This window comes from Dasypus novemcinctus, chromosome 13, assembly GCF_030445035.2.
Source record: "Dasypus novemcinctus isolate mDasNov1 chromosome 13, mDasNov1.1.hap2, whole genome shotgun sequence".
In the NCBI taxonomy this organism is placed as follows: Eukaryota; Metazoa; Chordata; class Mammalia; order Cingulata; family Dasypodidae; genus Dasypus; species Dasypus novemcinctus.
Window position 1 is genome coordinate 85,880,199 of NC_080685.1, and position 16,529 is coordinate 85,896,727.

Sequence of the window (16,529 nt, forward strand, 5' to 3'; positions counted from 1 at the left end):
AGCATGCGCTTTTGTGGAAGGAGCGTTTCCTTCTTTCCCCAGTTGACTCAATTCCCGATTGGCCGCGTGGGGCAGGACCAGCCCTCGTGTGCCTTCCTCGCTGTGGCAGACCTCTGGCTCCAAGCTGGCCTCTCCGTGCACTGCCCCTCCCTGCCCTCCCTGCACCCAGCCAAGGGGTCTGAGATCAGAGCACGCAGATTCTTTTGAACATCAATTCGAACTCACCCAAGGAGAGTCATGTTGGAATGGATGAGGTCATCTAGAACCCAGCTGCAATGGGCAGGGTGCTTGGTGGTAAACCAGAGTCCACTCTGGTTAGTGTAAGCAGCAAAGTGATTTATTACAGGGTATTAGAGGACTCACAAAATAGCCCAGATCAGAGTCTGGATACGACGCAGCCAGGACCAAAGCCGGTCTACAGAAATGCCATCGTGGCTGCCCCATGGCGCAGCCCAAACAACATTCAGCCTGGACACCAGATGCTCAGCCACTGCGCCCCTGAAAAGCCAGGCGTTCTGTCCCCCATGCCGAGGGGTGAGCAGCGGCCGTTGCTCCTGTCGGAGCCCCCAGAGCCAGCTCAGGGTTGGTGCTGCTGCTCTCGCTGCCACCCGCCCCTCCTCCCACCCCCGCCTAGGGGGTGCCTGGGGCTTCCCGGCAGCCAGGCCCAAGGCAGAGCTCCGGGGACAGGGCAATAACCAAACATCCCCAGAACAGCAGAGCCCAGGGGCGGCCGAGCTCAGCTGTGGGCAGAGCTCTGGCCACGGGCCTGGTGGTGGCTCCCGCCCTGCGTGCCTGCCCCTGCCCAGGCTCCCGGCCCCGCGTGTGCCCCTCCCCGGGCCTTGCTCCCCGCAGCGTCACCTCAGGCTGGGCCCAGCAGTTGGAGTCACTTGGCGCTGTTTGAAAACAAGCGTCAAAGGCAGAACTAAAGCCCCCTTTCTCACCAGCACCCCCTGCCTGTCCTCTGAGCCCCTTATCAGCTGCCACTGGACCCTTCTCAGCTGAGCCTTGTGTAGATGGAGGTGAGAGGGGACTAGCCCAAGACTCAGGGGCATGCTCTTGTCCCATTCCTTGCTCCTCAAAAGTGATCTCACTTTGCTACAAGCAATGATAAAAATAGTTTTTAAGAAAAACCGAGGTGGGGAAAAGTACAAAATAACAAAAACAGCAGAAAACCTAGGGGAGCAGCTGTAGCTCAAGTGGCTGAGTGCCTCCTTCCCATGTATGAGGTCCTGGATTTGACCCCTGGTAACTCCCAGGCACAAAACAAACAAACGAATGAAATAATCAACTCGGGGAAGCCGGTGTAGCTCAGTGGTTGAGCAACAGCTTCCCATTAACAAGGTCCTGGGTTCAATTTTGGACCGGTACCTGAAAAAACAAACAAACAAGAACACCCTATTTGCCGGTCAACTACTTTAGTGTATGATGCACTTCAGATACGTTCTGAAGGCTCCACAAATGAACCGCCTCATTTGGTCAAGTAATAGTTGCAATGGGAAGAGACCAGCGAGGGAGGAAAGACATCTAGGGCCATCTCTGCCCTTATGTCCTTGGCCAACGCTGTTGGCTTCTCTGGTCCTTGGTTCCCATCACCTTTACACCGAGCAAGTTGGAAAAGTTGTCTTTTAAGATGCCACCCAACTTTGAGGACTCCCATGGAATTCTGAGAAGTGCCATTTCCTTGTGCCTGGGGAAAGCTGTCCTACAGCTTCTATCCTAAATGGGATTTTTCTTCTTGACACTCTTGTTTCCCAATTTGTCTATAATAAGCGGCCATTTATCTTATCTGTAAAATAACAACACTCCACATTTGAAAGGATGCCCCCTGGCCCAGGCTTCCTGCCCCCACCCCTGCTCCCTGGGACCACTGATTGAGGGCCTGGGCATCCTCAAGCCAGTCTCCTGTGTTTGGAAAAACCACCTTCGCTGCAAGTCCTCTTGGGAGGCACAGCTGCAAGCAGAAACCAGCGTGGGAGTCTGGTCCAGGGCCAGCTCCTCCGCCCTCTCCTGGTTTCACCCCCATACCCACCGCAGCCTGTGCTGGTCCTGCGCAGCTGTCGCTTCCTGCAGGCAGCGGGGGCTCTGTGGGGGCAAGGGTGGGATGAGACCGGGCGGGGTGGAGTTGGGGGGGCGAGTGTGGCCACGGGGTGAGGCTTGGTCAGGCAGCCAAAAGCAGCTGCCTCCAGAAGCCCCCTGCTTCCCAGGGGCAGGGAGCCCTGCCCGCCGGAGGGCGTGGAGTGAGGGCACCTTTGCCAGCATGTCCCCCCTCAGTGGCTCAGGGGACCCCCTCAGTCTCCAGGACCCTCCTGCTTGAGGACCAGGAGCCTCTCGGGAGGGAATCTTCCCCCAAAAGCTTTCTCCTTCCAACCCATGAAGGCTTCTGCCTCCTACAAAGCCCCAGGACTCCCAGGCTGGATTGCCTGCCAGCAGCCTGAGGTCCGGATAAGCAGCAGGGACCTGAGAGCTTGACAAAGCAATTTATGTTTGGAAAACAAAGCAAGCAAGAGAGACCCTATTGTCTTCATAATACCGAAACAGACCAAAAAATTCCACCTCCTAAAAAAAACCCAGGAAATAACCTTTACAGAACGGTCTTGGCTGGTGATGAAGGTGCAGATTCTCCCTCAAGGGCCTCTACCCCAGGGTTTGGGCCAGAATTTCCAGGAGGTGGTGGTGTGATTTATGGTTATCAAAAGGGAATAGGGGGAAGCGGACTTGGCCCAGTGGTTAGGGCGTCCATCTACCACATGGGAGGTCCGCGGTTCAAACCCCGGGCTTCCTTGACCCGTGTGGAGCTGGCCCATGCACAGTGCTGATGCGTGCAAGGAGTGCCGTGCCACGCAGGGGTGTCCCCGCGTAGGGGAGCCCCACACGCAAGGAGTGCGCCCCGTAAGGAGAGCCGCCCAGCGCAAAAGAAAGTGCAGCCTGCCCAGGAATGGCACCACATACACAGAGAGCTGACACAGCAAGATGACGCAACAAAAAGAAACACAGATTCCTGGTGCCGCTGATAAGGATAAAAGCAGTCACAGAAGAACACACAGCGAATGGACACAGAGAGCAGACAACTGGGGGGCGGTGGGGGGAGAGAAAACAAACAAACAAAAAAAGGTAATAGGGTTTTGAAAGACTGAAGAACACGGGTCTAGAAAAACAACTGAGTCCATGGCAGGATGGTTTTCCTATATTAACCTTTCATATTTGTCTTCTCGAGCAAAGGAAAGGCGCCTGGTGTGCACCACGCACAGATATCCCAAGCCCAGAGAAGGTGCCCCACGTGCTAGTGAAATAAAATGGGCGCTGGGGACAGTGAGTCTGAGCTGAAATCCTGGCTCTGTCCTAGGCAAGTCGCTCTCCCAGCCGCCTCTCATTTCGCAAAGTGGAAATACCTCTGCCTGCCAGACACAGGGCAGTGGAGACCCATTGAAAGGAGCCAAAAACAGTGCCTGGGATATGGTAGGTGCTCAATAAACGCTAGTGCCCTCTCTTCCAGCTGCTGTACCTGGCACATGTGCAGTCTGGAGGAGAACTTAACACTCTCCCAGCCCTGCTTCCCATTTAGGTAAGCCCCAAACTCACAGGCCAGGAAGCTCTCATCGGGCTACATCAGCCCCTGAGAACGGCCCCACCCACCTCCCGCCCCATAGAAGGGCCACCAGCCCTCAGGTGCCACACCTCCACAGACAACGGCCATTTGGGTTTTATTTATGACAACTTAGAACACACACATCTGATCTAAGAACAGAAATATACAGCATGAGGCTTAAATAACTTTCATACACTATGTACAGTCGTTGGCAGAGATACAAAACATATATACACCTTGTGCTAGCCACATCGCAGAGAAGAGCACGAGCCAAATAAAACCCTGCAGCCTAGGCAGGGGGGGCAGGGGTGGGGATAGCTAGAAAAGAACTGGGGGGCAGGGCTTGGTTCACTTCTGGGGTCTTCTGTGACCCTCAGCTCTTCATGCATTACTCCCTCCCTTCACACTTTTGCAAGCTCCTCGGGACATGGGTTCTAAGGACTGGAGTGTGGTGTGAGTTGAGGGCCCATCTGAGTGCTGGGGATGGGGGTGGGGTGGGGATAGAACAAAGATGTCACAGAAGAAACAGAACTTTCCCTTGCACACACAGAAAAAGGGCATTGAAAGATCTGGGAGCCAGAAGAGGAGGGCCAGGCCCAGGAAGGCCTGTGGGGGGCAAGGGCCAAGCCCTGGATTCTAAGCCAGGACCAGGGGGCTGTGCCAAGCGGAGAGAGCAGCAAGGGGCTCCTTGTTGGGGATCCCGAAGGGATGGATGCCACAGGTTAGGCCACGCAGCAGGAAGGCGCTGCAGCTCCTGCTGGGCAGCCTATGCCACACACAGTGGCAAATGCACAGGGCACAGGCAGGGTCTGAACAGCCAAGGAGACTGCATGCACCCAGCCAGACGTGATCAGGGGTGCCCCACAAGCCAGGGTGGGCTCTGCAGATGAAAGAGAGCAGGGCAGAGACATGGTATTCCCTGACTTTGCAGCAGCCACCCTGCCTGTGGCTCCACCACACCAGGTGGCATGAGAACATCATAGCTTCTCGGTGTCTTCCCCACAGCAGTTTTGTGCTTTAAACTGTCCTCTGCCCAAGCCACACAGCCCCAGGCTGGACATCTGAGGGCGGAGGGCTTCCTACGCCGGAGCTGGGGTGAGGGTGGGTAGGCGGGGAGACGGCTCCCAGATCCACAGCTGTCCCTTCCTAAGGGACTGACGGTGCATCCCGACCACCTCAAAGGCTCGGTGTGCCAGCCTCTGCTCTTGGCTTCCCTTCCTTCCTTGGCCATCTCCGAGGGCAACTCCAAGAGAATTCGGGCTGCCACGGAGGAGACAGTCACAGCAGTAAAAGCAAACACTGATTTGGTGAATACTGAGAATGGGGCGGTGGCTCAGGTCTGTGCTGAGAAGGCCCCAGGGCAGTGGGGATGGAGGACACCTTCCAGCTCAGGAGCCTGCCAGTCAGCTTAAAAAGCATTCCCAGAGGGCTCACTCCAGGAGACAGGGAACCTGGGTCCAAGCTCTGGGCTCAATTGAAAAAAAAAAAAAGCTGTTCTGAAGGCCAGGGCCAGCCTGGGCTCTAGGCATGAAAAGATTGGGGGAGTGGGGTCTAGAGGGGACTCTGCTCCTGGGCCCAAGGCAGACAGATGGGGCTCGGCTGGCAGTGACCAGCCCCGAGTCTTAGGATGGCACGGGTGGGAAGCAGCAGTATGACACATCTCAGCCGATCTGAGCGAGAGCAGCCCCCAGGTCCCCTCCCCCGCCCCCAGGCCTAGTCTAATTTTGGGCAGGACCCACATGGGAGGGGCCTCCGGCCCGGGTCTGCCCAGGCCGCCTGCTGCAAGCCCTATCATTGTGCTCAATCACAACCATTTTGTGCTTCCAACACTTAATGCAGTTTGTGCAATGCATGGAGCTGGGGCCTGCCCCTAACTGTGTACCTGGGACACCGCTGAAGGAACAGGGAGAGTCCAATGCTCTGGGAGCACAGCTCGGAGCAGCTCAGTGCCCCTAAAGACTTCAAGTTTCCAAGTCCGCGATACTCGCCAGGAGAGTAGAGCCGGCGCTGCCATGAGGTAGCTGACCCATCAGAAACAGCAGAAAACGGACACTGACTGCGAGCACCTCTGGAGGCCACAGGATCACACCGCGTGCAAGAGCAGGCCCTGTGGATGCGGTGCAGCCCTCCCCGCTGGCTGCGGGGGAGCGCCAAGCCTCACATGCTTCTACAGTCTGTAAACTGTCATGCTGACGATTTTTTCCCTACAGGTCTCAAGGTCAAAGCTTTCTGTCCAGGTCGCGGGGTGCGGGGGACAAGGAAGGAGAGACTCGTGCTCACTTCCAAGTGGCACAGGGAGTTTCGGGCACCCCCGGGCTAGCTGGAGGAAGAGGGATTTCCAGTCCTCAGAGGCAGCCTGTCCCAGGTTCCAGGAGACATGTGGGAACCTGTCCCTCCTGCAGAGCCGCCCCTCCACGCTTCATCGGCATGTCCAGCTGGAACCCTGGCCGGCAGAACGGCCTTCTCGGCGAGCACGGCGCGGGAAGACAGGCCTCGCGCTGTCCTCGGCAGGTTTTGTCTCTTTCAGAGCCAAGACAGCCTGCCGTTCCAGGGCCACATGGAACAAACCTGAAACGCCCTGGCCAAAGAGGGTGAGGAGCCGGGGTGGAGGACAGAAATACAGATCCACCTTCCCGAGGGTGAAAGATCACCGGGTCCTCTGAAGGAAGCTGGGATTCCCGGCTCCCAGGCCGAGGCCAGCAAGCACACGCCCAGTTACGCCATGGCAAAACAAAGCGCGGCCAGGCTGGGGGACAGAACCCTGCCCCTCGAGGCCCAGTCCAGTAAATTCAGAGTCCTCCCCACAGGGGGCGCCCCAACACCGATGTAACAACATCTCTGGGAGACAGCCTCAGGGAAGAGAGAAACTCAGCTCCCTCTTCACAGCTACTCTCCTGAAGCCCGGGCCCTTTGCCCCAGGCCAGTTTTAAGGCTTGTGTCTCTGGAATAACCCGAGAAAAAGCTGGTGAGGCTACATCTGGTTAAAAACTCCCTGTCCCAGTTGGCGAGTGGGTGAGGAATGCTATGGGGGTCCTGGGTGGACTCGGGTGGGGGGCAGAGAGGCAGGGGTGCAGGGCCTCTTCCTGGGAGATGCAGTCCAAGCTGTTTCCTAAGTGAGGTACACGGGGGCTCTGGGGAGGGGACGCTCCCTGGTTCCTGCCTTGGGGGGCAGAGAGGATGACAGACATGAGACCCCGAGAGCAAGAAGACACGTGGTGCCGTGGGCATGGCTGGTGTGAGGCTGCCCAGCATGGGTGCCTGGCCCCGGAACGGAGGAAGGCACTGAAGCGTCAGGCAGCCTAGAGGCCAGGGGTGCACTGGAAGGGTCCCCAGGGTGAGGATGGGCAATGCCAGGGGCAGGCCAGAGCTCCAAGAGTCAAAGGGGGCATTCCCTCCTCTGCAAAGCATATGGAGGTGGCATAGGCGGGCCTGGGGAACGGACGTCCTTTGGGATTCTTAGTCCCCAGGAGCAAAGAGAAAGAATGTGGAGGAAGAAACTTCAAGTCAGTTTCCAGGAGGCAAGAGCAAAATAAAAATAATAATAAATTAAATAACTGAAGTATTTCTGACCATCTCCCCAAAGGAATTACTTCCCTGTAACTCTACCTCGGCCCCATCGGAAATGTGAGCTTGATACCTCAAGGAATCGCAGGGATTGGCTGTGGGTGGCCAAAGGGTCAGGGCCCACCTGCCTGCACCTGGTTTCCATGGTTACCTGAGGACTCTCTTTTGGGGCTCAGAGGCAGATGAGGTGGCTCCAGAGACAGGGCTGGGAGATGTGGGCGAGGCCAGCTCATTGGAGGGGCATGATGGGGGCCCTGACTGCCTCCTCACAGCAGGGCCAAGTGGGGCAGGGCCGGCTCAGCAGGAGAAGAGTTGGCCAGTATGGAGGGAGGCCGCGGGACTTCCGGAGAGAAATGAGAGGGGAAGATGCCCTTTGGCTTCACAGCTTAAATTCCTTCCCGACCTCTCTCACCAAGAGGCAGGGGAGGGAATGAGGGAACAGCACCCTGTTCCCTGGGAAGGAGGGAGTGGCCACACCCACTGCCCACACCCTCTGTCCCCAGGGCCACTGGCCCTGTCCGGCCAGGGCCACAGCTTCCCTTCCGTGTTGTGCAGGCTGCCGTGGGCCAAAGGTCTGGGGCATCCCTCTGACCTCACTCCTAGGATGGGCCACCGGGTAAGCGCCGAGCACTCCAGAACTTCACCGTCAGGTCACTGCGGTGGAGGACAGAGAGGGGGCCGGTCAGCTTAGACGTGGGTCCAGCTGGCTGCCCCCAGAGGTGAAGGAAGGACCCAACTCCCTACTTGCGGCTTGGGTGGGGGGGGACCAGCATTGCTTGGGGGAGGGTTGAACTTTGGGGTAGTGAGGTGCTGGGCAGAGGGAGAGGGCATGGGGTCCCTGGCCCTGACGGGATCACTGTCACGGGCTCTCTTTGAGTGGCCTTGTTTTCCCAGGCTTGGATGCTGCCCTTGGCTTCCTGCTCCCAGGGGTCTGTCCCACTGCTCAAGCTCAGGAGTGGGGAGGGGCAACCTCCCGGCCGTGCCTGACATGAAGGGAGAGAAGGGAGGAGGAGTAAAATAATCTCATACCGTTAAGAAGCAGCTCAGATCGAAGTGGAGAAAGACAGGGAAAAGGAAAAGAGGGGAAGAAGGAGAGCGGGGGCGGGCGGGGGGAGGGTCAGGGCAGGGTGGTGGCGCGGCCCTTTATGGCCAGGACTCGGCGTGGAAGGCAGGGGGTGAGTCCAGGGACGTAATTCCACAACTTTACCCGGCAGTCACTGCGGTGGGAGAGAGGTGAGAGAGACAGAGAGGAGAGGCAGGAGACGGGAAGGGCGGAGGGGGGAGAGAAGGGACATGGTCGGAACAAGGACTAAGAAAAAACCCGCCCAAGTAGCACCCCCTTGGGACAGGGGGCCTGCGCGGCCCCGAGGGACCAGAGCTGGGGTCAGGGGGGGCGTGGCCTCAGGGATGGCAGGGCTGCTCTGCGCTGAGTGACACCTGAGCCAGGCAGAGACTGGAGGGGCGGGGCTGCTGTGGGCGGGGCTACTGGGGGCGGGGCAGGCTGGGGAGTGGGCATGTCCCGGCCAAGGGCCCCTAGTCTTCCTGCTCCCCTGCTTGGCACAGTGCCCCTTGTGGCGGGCACTCAGGGAAAGCTGGCCGCAGCTGGGCAGAGAAGGGGGGCCGGGAGGGGGTCGGCTCCAGGGCCCCTGAGCACCCTGAGCCTCCCCTGCCCACACCGGGGAGAGGATGGGGGGCAAGGGCCCACCTCTCCACCCACACCCACCTGGAGGCGGTGAAGATGTGCTTGGCGTTGGTGCAGATGGCATTGATGGGGCTGTCGTGGCCCTTGATCTCACCGATGGGTGTGAAGTTGTCCACGTTCCAGACTTTGATGAAGCCTGCCCGGCAGGCGCTCAGCAGCATGGGGCGGCCTGGGACAAAGGCCAGCGCGCATACCCAGTCCTTGTGCGCGTTAGGGATTTGCTGCGGGAGGATCAGGGCAGGTGAGGGCTGGGGGCGGTCAGGAGAAGGGAGAAGCAGGGAGAAAACCCAGCGGGAAGGAAGGGCTGCCCTGGGGCCCCAGGGACAAGCTGGCCCTCTACAGGCCCCCCCCCCCCCCCCCCGCGGGCAGCTGAGGGCGGCCATCACGCTTCCTCCTGCCTCAGGGAGCACCTCGGCTTGACCTGCTCAGTGTCTAGCTTCCTCCTGTACTAGGGATCTCAAGAGACCCAAAGATATGTCCTTCTGCTCTTCTTCCCAGGCTCAAGTCTAAAATCCTTCCATGGTCAGAGGGATTAAATTAAAGTGCAAAGGTGTCCGGGCAAGGTGACTTCGCTTCACATTCTAAATGAGAGCAGAAGCTTCCTGAGAGCAGGCTACATAAGGGGGAGATGGTGGAGTCAGAAGGGGCTGCAGGTGAGGCAAGAGGAGGGTGGAGACAGAGGGGGAAGAGGGTGAACGGGCAGCCTTGGGGGCTCTGTAAACAATTCTGCCCTGGGGCTAGAGGGTGCAAGACCCGGGGCCCCCAAAACCCTACTGTGTTGGGGGAATAGAAGTCCACCCACCCCAGCCCCAGCTCACCTCCTCCCCTCACTCCACTCCCACCTGGATGAGCTCCTGCTGCTCCAGGTCCCACTTCTTAATGCCGTTATCTCGGGAGCCACTGAACAGGATGTCTCCCTGGATGGCAAGACACTCGATGCCGTCGTAGTGGGGGGGCTCAAAGTTGTGGGTGGGGCCAACGGTGCCCGTCACATACTCGCCCAGCTCAAACATCTGCAGGGAGGACAGACTGGTAGGCAGTGCCCCAGAGAGAGGTGGGGGAGGGCCAAGGCCAGCCAGTGCCCAGAGGCTGCAGGTCCAGGGGCCTGGCCCCACGTGGCAGCCCTGGCCCTTGGGGTAGAGATGGGGAGCTCCCCAGCAGACAGTGCCTGGCGGGCGGTGCCGCTTCTTCCAAGGGACTGGGAACTCCAAGGGCTGGAGTCTTGGCCCCTCCCCCTGGGATCGAGGCTGAGGGTGAGGGAAGAGACTGTTAAGGCAGGGAGTTAACCAGTCGATTCCCTGGAAGCCCCCCAGCTAAATAGGCAGCTGCTATGGAGAAAGGTGGGACTGGCTGGGAATCTCCCTTTAACACTCTTTAAAATTTTTTTTTAATAACATTACTTTTTTTACAACATTACTGTGCTTTAAATAAAAGAAAAATACTCATCTGTAATTCCTATTTTCCTTTTCTTATGCTGCTTTTCAATTTCTGACCATGTACTTCCATTTTTCAATGGCATCATCAATGAGAAAATAAAATTTAGGTTGTTTTTATGTTTTGTTTCCATATTTCTCACTTTAATAGTTACATCACACCCCATTCAGTGGATTTCCCACACTCCACTTGACAGTAATTTGACCCTGAAGTATTTAAGGTGTTTCTAATTTTTCATAATTTTTCACCATTTACAAAACAGCGCTGCAATCTATAACTTTCTGCACACACCTTCTTATCTTCTTTGGAGTTCTTTCTTTAGCATAAATTCCAAGAAGTCCAATTTTCATGAGTACTCACAAGACCACAGAGGGAAGAGGTGGGTGAATGAGAAGCGGAAACACTGAGGTCGGGCCCCACTCGGGCCCCAGCGCCCAGGCAGCCGCAGTTACCTTAACGTAGTGGTCCTTGGAGCCGGTCACCACGAGGTCATGCTGGCTGGAGGTCTGTGTGACCGTGAGGCACATCACGGGGCCGATGTGGCCGGTCAGCTTGCCAATGGGCTGGAACCTACCACAGGGAGAAGCCTGGGTTGGCGGGGGGCGGGGTCTGCCTGGGAAGAAACAGGTACATGCTCCCTCTCCCTAAGGCAAGGTCAAGAACCTGGACCTGGCTGCCCAGTACCCCAGGGGGCTCAGGCCCAGCAGTCAGGGGGAACGGAGGAGCAGCTGGGGTCCTGCCCACCCCTGGGGTACTGGGCTCAGACCCAGGTGCCCTCCCCTGGCCACCCACTCCCACCCAGAAACCTCACCCACCTGCTGAGCTCCCAGATGCGGACGGCGTTGCCCGAGGCGGCATACAGCATGGTGCCCGAGGGGCTGAGGGCGATCTGGTTGATCTGGTGGTCCCCCTGAGCGCTGGTGATGGCACGAGTGGACGTGGCCGCACAGGCATCGCCCGAGATCACCTGGCCTGAGGACCTGCCCACAAGGAAGGCGAGATCGGAGGTCATAACAGCCCATCCGCTCGGGCCAGGAAACCAATAAAACCTCACGCAGGCCAGCCCGATAATCCACTTCTTCCAGGAAGCCTTCCCTGACTGGCAGAGAAGCTGCTTCCCCTGGAAGTTTCTGGACTGATGAAGGCGGGCTTAAGGGGGAGCTCACGCTACCCTAAGCCACAGACCAATCTCTGGACCTGACCTGAGAGTCCGATTGGGAAGACTGTCAGACTAAGTCATGAGATGGGTTTGAACCCCTCTCAGCCTTGGTTTCCTCATCTGTACAAGGAGGTGTCCACCCCCTCTTCACCTCCTTTTTATGGATCAAATTAAATGACAGGCTTTGGCTTACAATGTAAACCTCACAAGGACAAAGCACGACTTTTACAAAAGCACAATTTCATTCCACAAGGGCCCTCGACCTCACAAGGACAAAGCACGACTTTTACAAAAGCACAATCTCATTCCACAAGGGTCCTCGTCTCGGTTGTTTCCATGTGTCCTGTCTGCCTTAGACTGGCTTGGGGGACCGGGATGGAAGTGGGGCCAGGCAGATGGACAGAACATCCTCGGAGTTCACCATAACTGCTGCTCTCAACACGGACCCCAACCCTGGGGATCTCACCCAGTCCCTCAGAGTCAGGCCAAGTCCACGGGCCTCTAAGGGCCCCTGTGCCCACGGAGCTGGGCCGGGCCGTGCTAGTGGGCAGCCAGGGAAGGGAAGCATTTGCACCCAGCCACGCCTGCCCCAGCTGGTCTCTGTGTGCTGGGCAGGTGGACACTTACGTGAGGGTCCGGATGCACTTGGCGGAGTCCCGGATGTCCCACACCTTGATGTAGGAGGTGGACACGGAGAACACGAGCCCCGAGTGGCTGCAGTACTTGATGGAAACCACGTTGTTGGGGTGGCCCTTCAGAGCTGCGATCTCCTGCCCTGTCACCAAGTTCCACATCTTACAGCTGCGGTCTGCAAGAGACGGGGAGGGAGGCGGGAGGGAGTGAGGCCAGCCAGCAGGCCAGGTGAGGCCCATTCGCCCGCCCTGGGGTTGCCAAGGCTGGGAGGAAGCCGTCAAGAGGGGTCCAGAGGGAGAGAAAAGCATGTACTCGTGTGCTCTCGTGCATGTGCCAACACACGTGCGCTCATGTATGTGTGCACGTAAGAAACCAGCAGTACAGTGGGTCAGAATTTTAGACCAGGATTTCTCAAGCAAGCTTTCTAATAGCGCCAGAGTTCTGTGAGCATGGCCAAGGTGTCCTGTGCTAAAAGAAAATTCTTAAGCCGTTGGTGCTTGTTCTGACAGATGCTAATAGCTGACAAAATAAATGAACAAGTAGCAAATAAGCCTTAGAGAGAAAGCTTGGACTCGATTCATCCCAGCTGGATTGACAATGATGCCCCTCTCTCACCGTGGATAGATCTATCTGCTGGTGTTCCCAGTCTCAGGACAACTACAAAATTGTTCTTGCTGCTTGTAAAAATTTTCTGACATTGTGGTGGTTAAGGAACCTGGCTTTGTGGAGTCCAGCTGCCAGGGTCATAAGGATGCCTTAGAGCAGGGCTTCTTAAACAAGGGGTCCATGAGCTTGAATTGAAAGTAAAAAACACATTATTCTTCTGAGGATGTGTTGGTGCGGGTGTGATATATTTATTAAATAACACACAGTATAGTATAGATTTAGTGAGGAGTCTATGGAACAAAAAAGGCTGAGAACCCTGCCTCAGAGGTAGGTGCTGGGTGGGTGCTGGGGATGCAGTGGTGTCAGGGGAAGGGAATAAGGAGACTCAGGTGGACATCTGTAGCAGTTTGGCATTGTTTATGAATTCAAAAAATAGATATTGGATTATGTTTGTGAACCGGTCTGTCCCTCTGGGCAAATTAGATATATATTCAGAGGTTTCATTTTTCCTTGATTAAATAATGATTAAGGCTTTGATTGGGCCACATCAGTAGGATGCTGCATTCCTGGCCACTTGGTGAGCTGGGACTTCCAGAGCAAATGACAAGGCACAGGCATTCGTCAGAGTTTTGAGCTGGCATCCGGGAAGTGAACATACAGGAGAACAGCACAGAGGAGTACAGATGGCTCCTTAGACGCGGCAGGAGCCCCGGGGAGAGAGACAGAGCCAGTCTCCTGAGAATCTATAGCTGGTCTTGTGGAGAAACCAAGGCAGATGAGCCTGGAGAGAAACAAGCCCTGGGAAGAGAGGAACCCAGGAAGCCTGAACCCTGGCAGATGTCAGCCGCCATCTTGCTCCACCATGGGGCAACAGACTTTGGTGAGGGAAGCAACTTACAATTTATGACCTGGTAACTGCAAACTTCTACCCCAAATATATACCCTTTATAAAAGCCAACCAATTTCTGGTATTTTGCTTCAGCACCCTTTGGCTTACCAACACAGCATCTGAGAGGCTCCCAGACTTGCTGAGGAGGTCTGGCTGGAAGTGCTTGATGGAGCCCCCAGGGTCAGGTTAGGAGGGAAGGCAAGACACAAGGCAGGGGGCAAGCAGACCCCCACATCCTCCACCCCTGCGGCTCTGTGGCCTCATCTTTATGGCCCGCTTTGGCAAAAGCCGCTGGGAAGGCAGGAGACCCTCATCCGCCCTGCCCCAATGGGATTCCACCCACCTTTGGACCCCGTGAAAAGCAGCTCGTCCGTGGCGTCCAGGCAGAGGATGGGCTTGGTGTGGCCCTCGGCCTGCGAGATGCACTGCAGCGGGGCTGTCCGCACGCCCTTGGCTCCTCCAACCGGGGTGATGATGCCCCTTCCCGGGAGAGAGAGAGAGAGGGTGTGCCAGTCAGCCAGGGAGACCGTGGCCAGGCTGAGCGGGGCACGGGGGCGAGAGGTGGTCAGGACAGAGACGGGACGGGGCCTAATGAGGGGGCCTCCAGGGGCTCCAGACTGAGAGCTGCGAATCAGCAGCCCAGGGCGGGGAGGGCCTGGCAATCCCCACCCCAAGCACTTTTGGGGGACCAAGCCCAGGCACAGTGGGAGGAGGAGTCACAGCCCTGCCCACGGCGAGCTCCTGATCTGATGCCTGCCCGAGCCAGATCTTGAGATACAAATGCACCCCAGCTCCAGCTGGGCAGGAGCAGAGGCCCAGATGCTGGCGCTGGTTCCCGCAGCTCCCATCCAGCTCCTCCGTGCCACTTCGGTTAGCCCAGGGTGAGGCAGAGAGGAAGGGTGCTCAGACTGTCAACCCCAAGCACCCCCATCTCAGTGCGCCCGTTTGCTGAGGCCTGCCTGGGGGGCGTTCTTCTAAGCAGAAGCACTCCCCTGCGTATGCACGCGCCCATGGCCCCTTGTGAACCAGATGACCAGACCGGTGTCTGTCATTTACAAAGGGTTAAGTCCCAGCTCTGCTCTGGGCTCAGGACATTGCCTCTTGGGGAATGAGGCTGACTTGGAAGAGCGTCCCCTCATTCCCCGTAAGTGCTCTGGGAGAGGGGATGAGGCCGATCCTGGGCGAGCTTGAGGATCTTGCTCTACCAGCCTCTTGGAGGTTCCGAGAAGGAAGACTGCTCAGCGAGGGTCTTTCAGGAGGAGACCCTGACTCGGTTCTAGCAGGTCAGAAACTGTGGTCTAGTCCTTCTCCACAGAGAACGCTACTCCTGACGGGGACACTGAGGCTGCAGGCAGCGCTCCTCACACAGCCCCCACAGCCCAGCCAGGTCCCCCACTCCTGCTCTCCTGGCTCTAGTAGCTCCCCATACGGCCCCAGCTTCCTGCTTCTGATGTCGGTGTAGACCTAGCTGTGTGGCCTGGGAAGAAATCCAACCACCATGGAAGTCTCACCATGGAAGAGACAGAAAAGGGTACCCTGCCCCAGGCAGAGAGCGGCCGTAGTGGAGGCAAAGCCTCGCTATGCCACGCCGGGCGCACACAGAAGTGTCAGGCCCCAGGGCCGGAGGCGAGGTCAGCAGAGAGCAGGTCAGAGAGCCGGGGAAGCTCTCAGCCCCACAACGGCCCTTGGCTTGGCAGGGGCTCAGGCCCACCAGGTCCCGAGACTTGCTCCCTGTCATGGGATGGGTGCCGATGGTCTGGGGAGAAACGGCCTCTGGGCTGGTCATCCCCCAGCTTGTCTGGGTGCTGAGAGACGTGGGCCCCTCGGTGCCCCTCTCAGAGCCAGGGTCCGAACAGCTCACCCCATTGGCACAGCCTGACCAAGTCATGACCCCGAGCAGAGCCGCCGACACCCCTCAAAGAGCGGCCGGCCCAGCTGGTCCCCGCAGGCGCCCGGCGTCTCCCCAGCTCCCGCAGGGCCCAGCCGCAGCCCCACGTCCCATGCTCTGCCCCCTCCCCGCCCAGATGATGAGGAAGCATCAGGGCCTGCGACAAGCGGCTGCGCCCCCCCGCCCCACAGCCCCCAGCTCCAGCAGGGCCTGGCGCAGTGAGAGGCCATGCGGCAACCCTGAGAGGGCAGAACCACGGGGCAGGACCAGGTTTCCAGGAGAGCCGTGGAGAGGGGGGAGAGGAGGAGAGGAAGGGCTGCATGCGGAGGACACGGGAGCAGGCGGGAGGGGTGGGCGAGCCAGAGGCAGAGAAGAGAGAACAGAGAGTGAGAGCCGGGGAGCCAAACACGAGAGACATTCTGTGTGTACCTCAGGACCTCCGACAAAGAGGAGTCGCTGTCATCAGACCTGGGAAGGGCAGAAAATTAGCTGGATTAGGGGGAGAGAGGAAACACACACAGGGGAAGAGCGGCAGCAGCCCGGGGAGGTCAGAGAGCAGGTTATTCTCTTCTAAGGGAGCAGACAGAGGCAGAGGAACGAGGGCGCTGAGGGAGAGCAGGAAAGGGGGTGGGGACGGCTGGCCTGGGAGCTGGGAGTCACCCCCAGGTGTAGGCCACCGGGGGAACTCTCAGCTAACAGGGTAGGTGTGAGGAGGGGGCCATGGGGAGACGTGGCAGTGCCAGCCCCACACCAGGGGGATGGTCCCTGGGCCGTCTGCTGGTTCCAAGCTCTCTGGCTGCCCCATCGCGCAAGCTGGAGGCACCCTGCCCCAACCCAGCCCTGCTTGCACCTGTCCGAAGCCAAAGATGCCACGCCTGCTCCTACCCTCCCTGTGAGCTGGCTCCTTCCAGCACTTCCTTGGGGACTTGCTTATGCACAAAGCACACTGTCCTGGGGGAGGAGGTGGCACTCCACCACACATGGGCTCCCAGGCCTGGACCACTGGACAGGACCCAAGCCTCTGGCAAGACCACCAGTGGGATGGGTGGAGTCCCACCCCAAACCTTC

At 58.1% G+C, this 16,529-nt stretch overlaps 1 protein-coding gene across 8 annotated transcripts in view; it reads right to left on the reverse strand.

Moving 5' to 3' along the window:
* Positions 1–3,682: 3,682 nt before the first annotated feature.
* Positions 3,683–16,529, reverse strand: part of KIF21B (kinesin family member 21B) — a 48,668-nt gene continuing 35,821 nt past the window's right edge. The window contains exons 28-37 of one of the 8 annotated variants that reach the window (XM_071207639.1): positions 15,891–15,929; positions 13,917–14,053; positions 12,073–12,253; positions 11,102–11,266; positions 10,739–10,856; positions 9,695–9,865; positions 8,874–9,073; positions 8,180–8,367; positions 7,302–7,804; positions 3,683–6,164 (exon numbers count right to left, since the gene is read on the reverse strand). In XM_071207639.1, the coding sequence (XP_071063740.1) occupies positions 8,268–8,367; positions 8,874–9,073; positions 9,695–9,865; positions 10,739–10,856; positions 11,102–11,266; positions 12,073–12,253; positions 13,917–14,053; positions 15,891–15,929 (1,111 nt within the window). In that variant the 3' untranslated portion in view covers positions 3,683–6,164; positions 7,302–7,804; positions 8,180–8,267. Of the gene's footprint in view, positions 7,805–8,179; positions 8,368–8,873; positions 9,074–9,694; positions 9,866–10,738; positions 10,857–11,101; positions 11,267–12,072; positions 12,254–13,916; positions 14,054–15,890; positions 15,930–16,529 lie in introns of all 8 variants that reach the window. The other 7 variants (XM_071207640.1, XM_071207641.1, XM_071207643.1 and 4 more) reach the window with 7 other exon arrangements.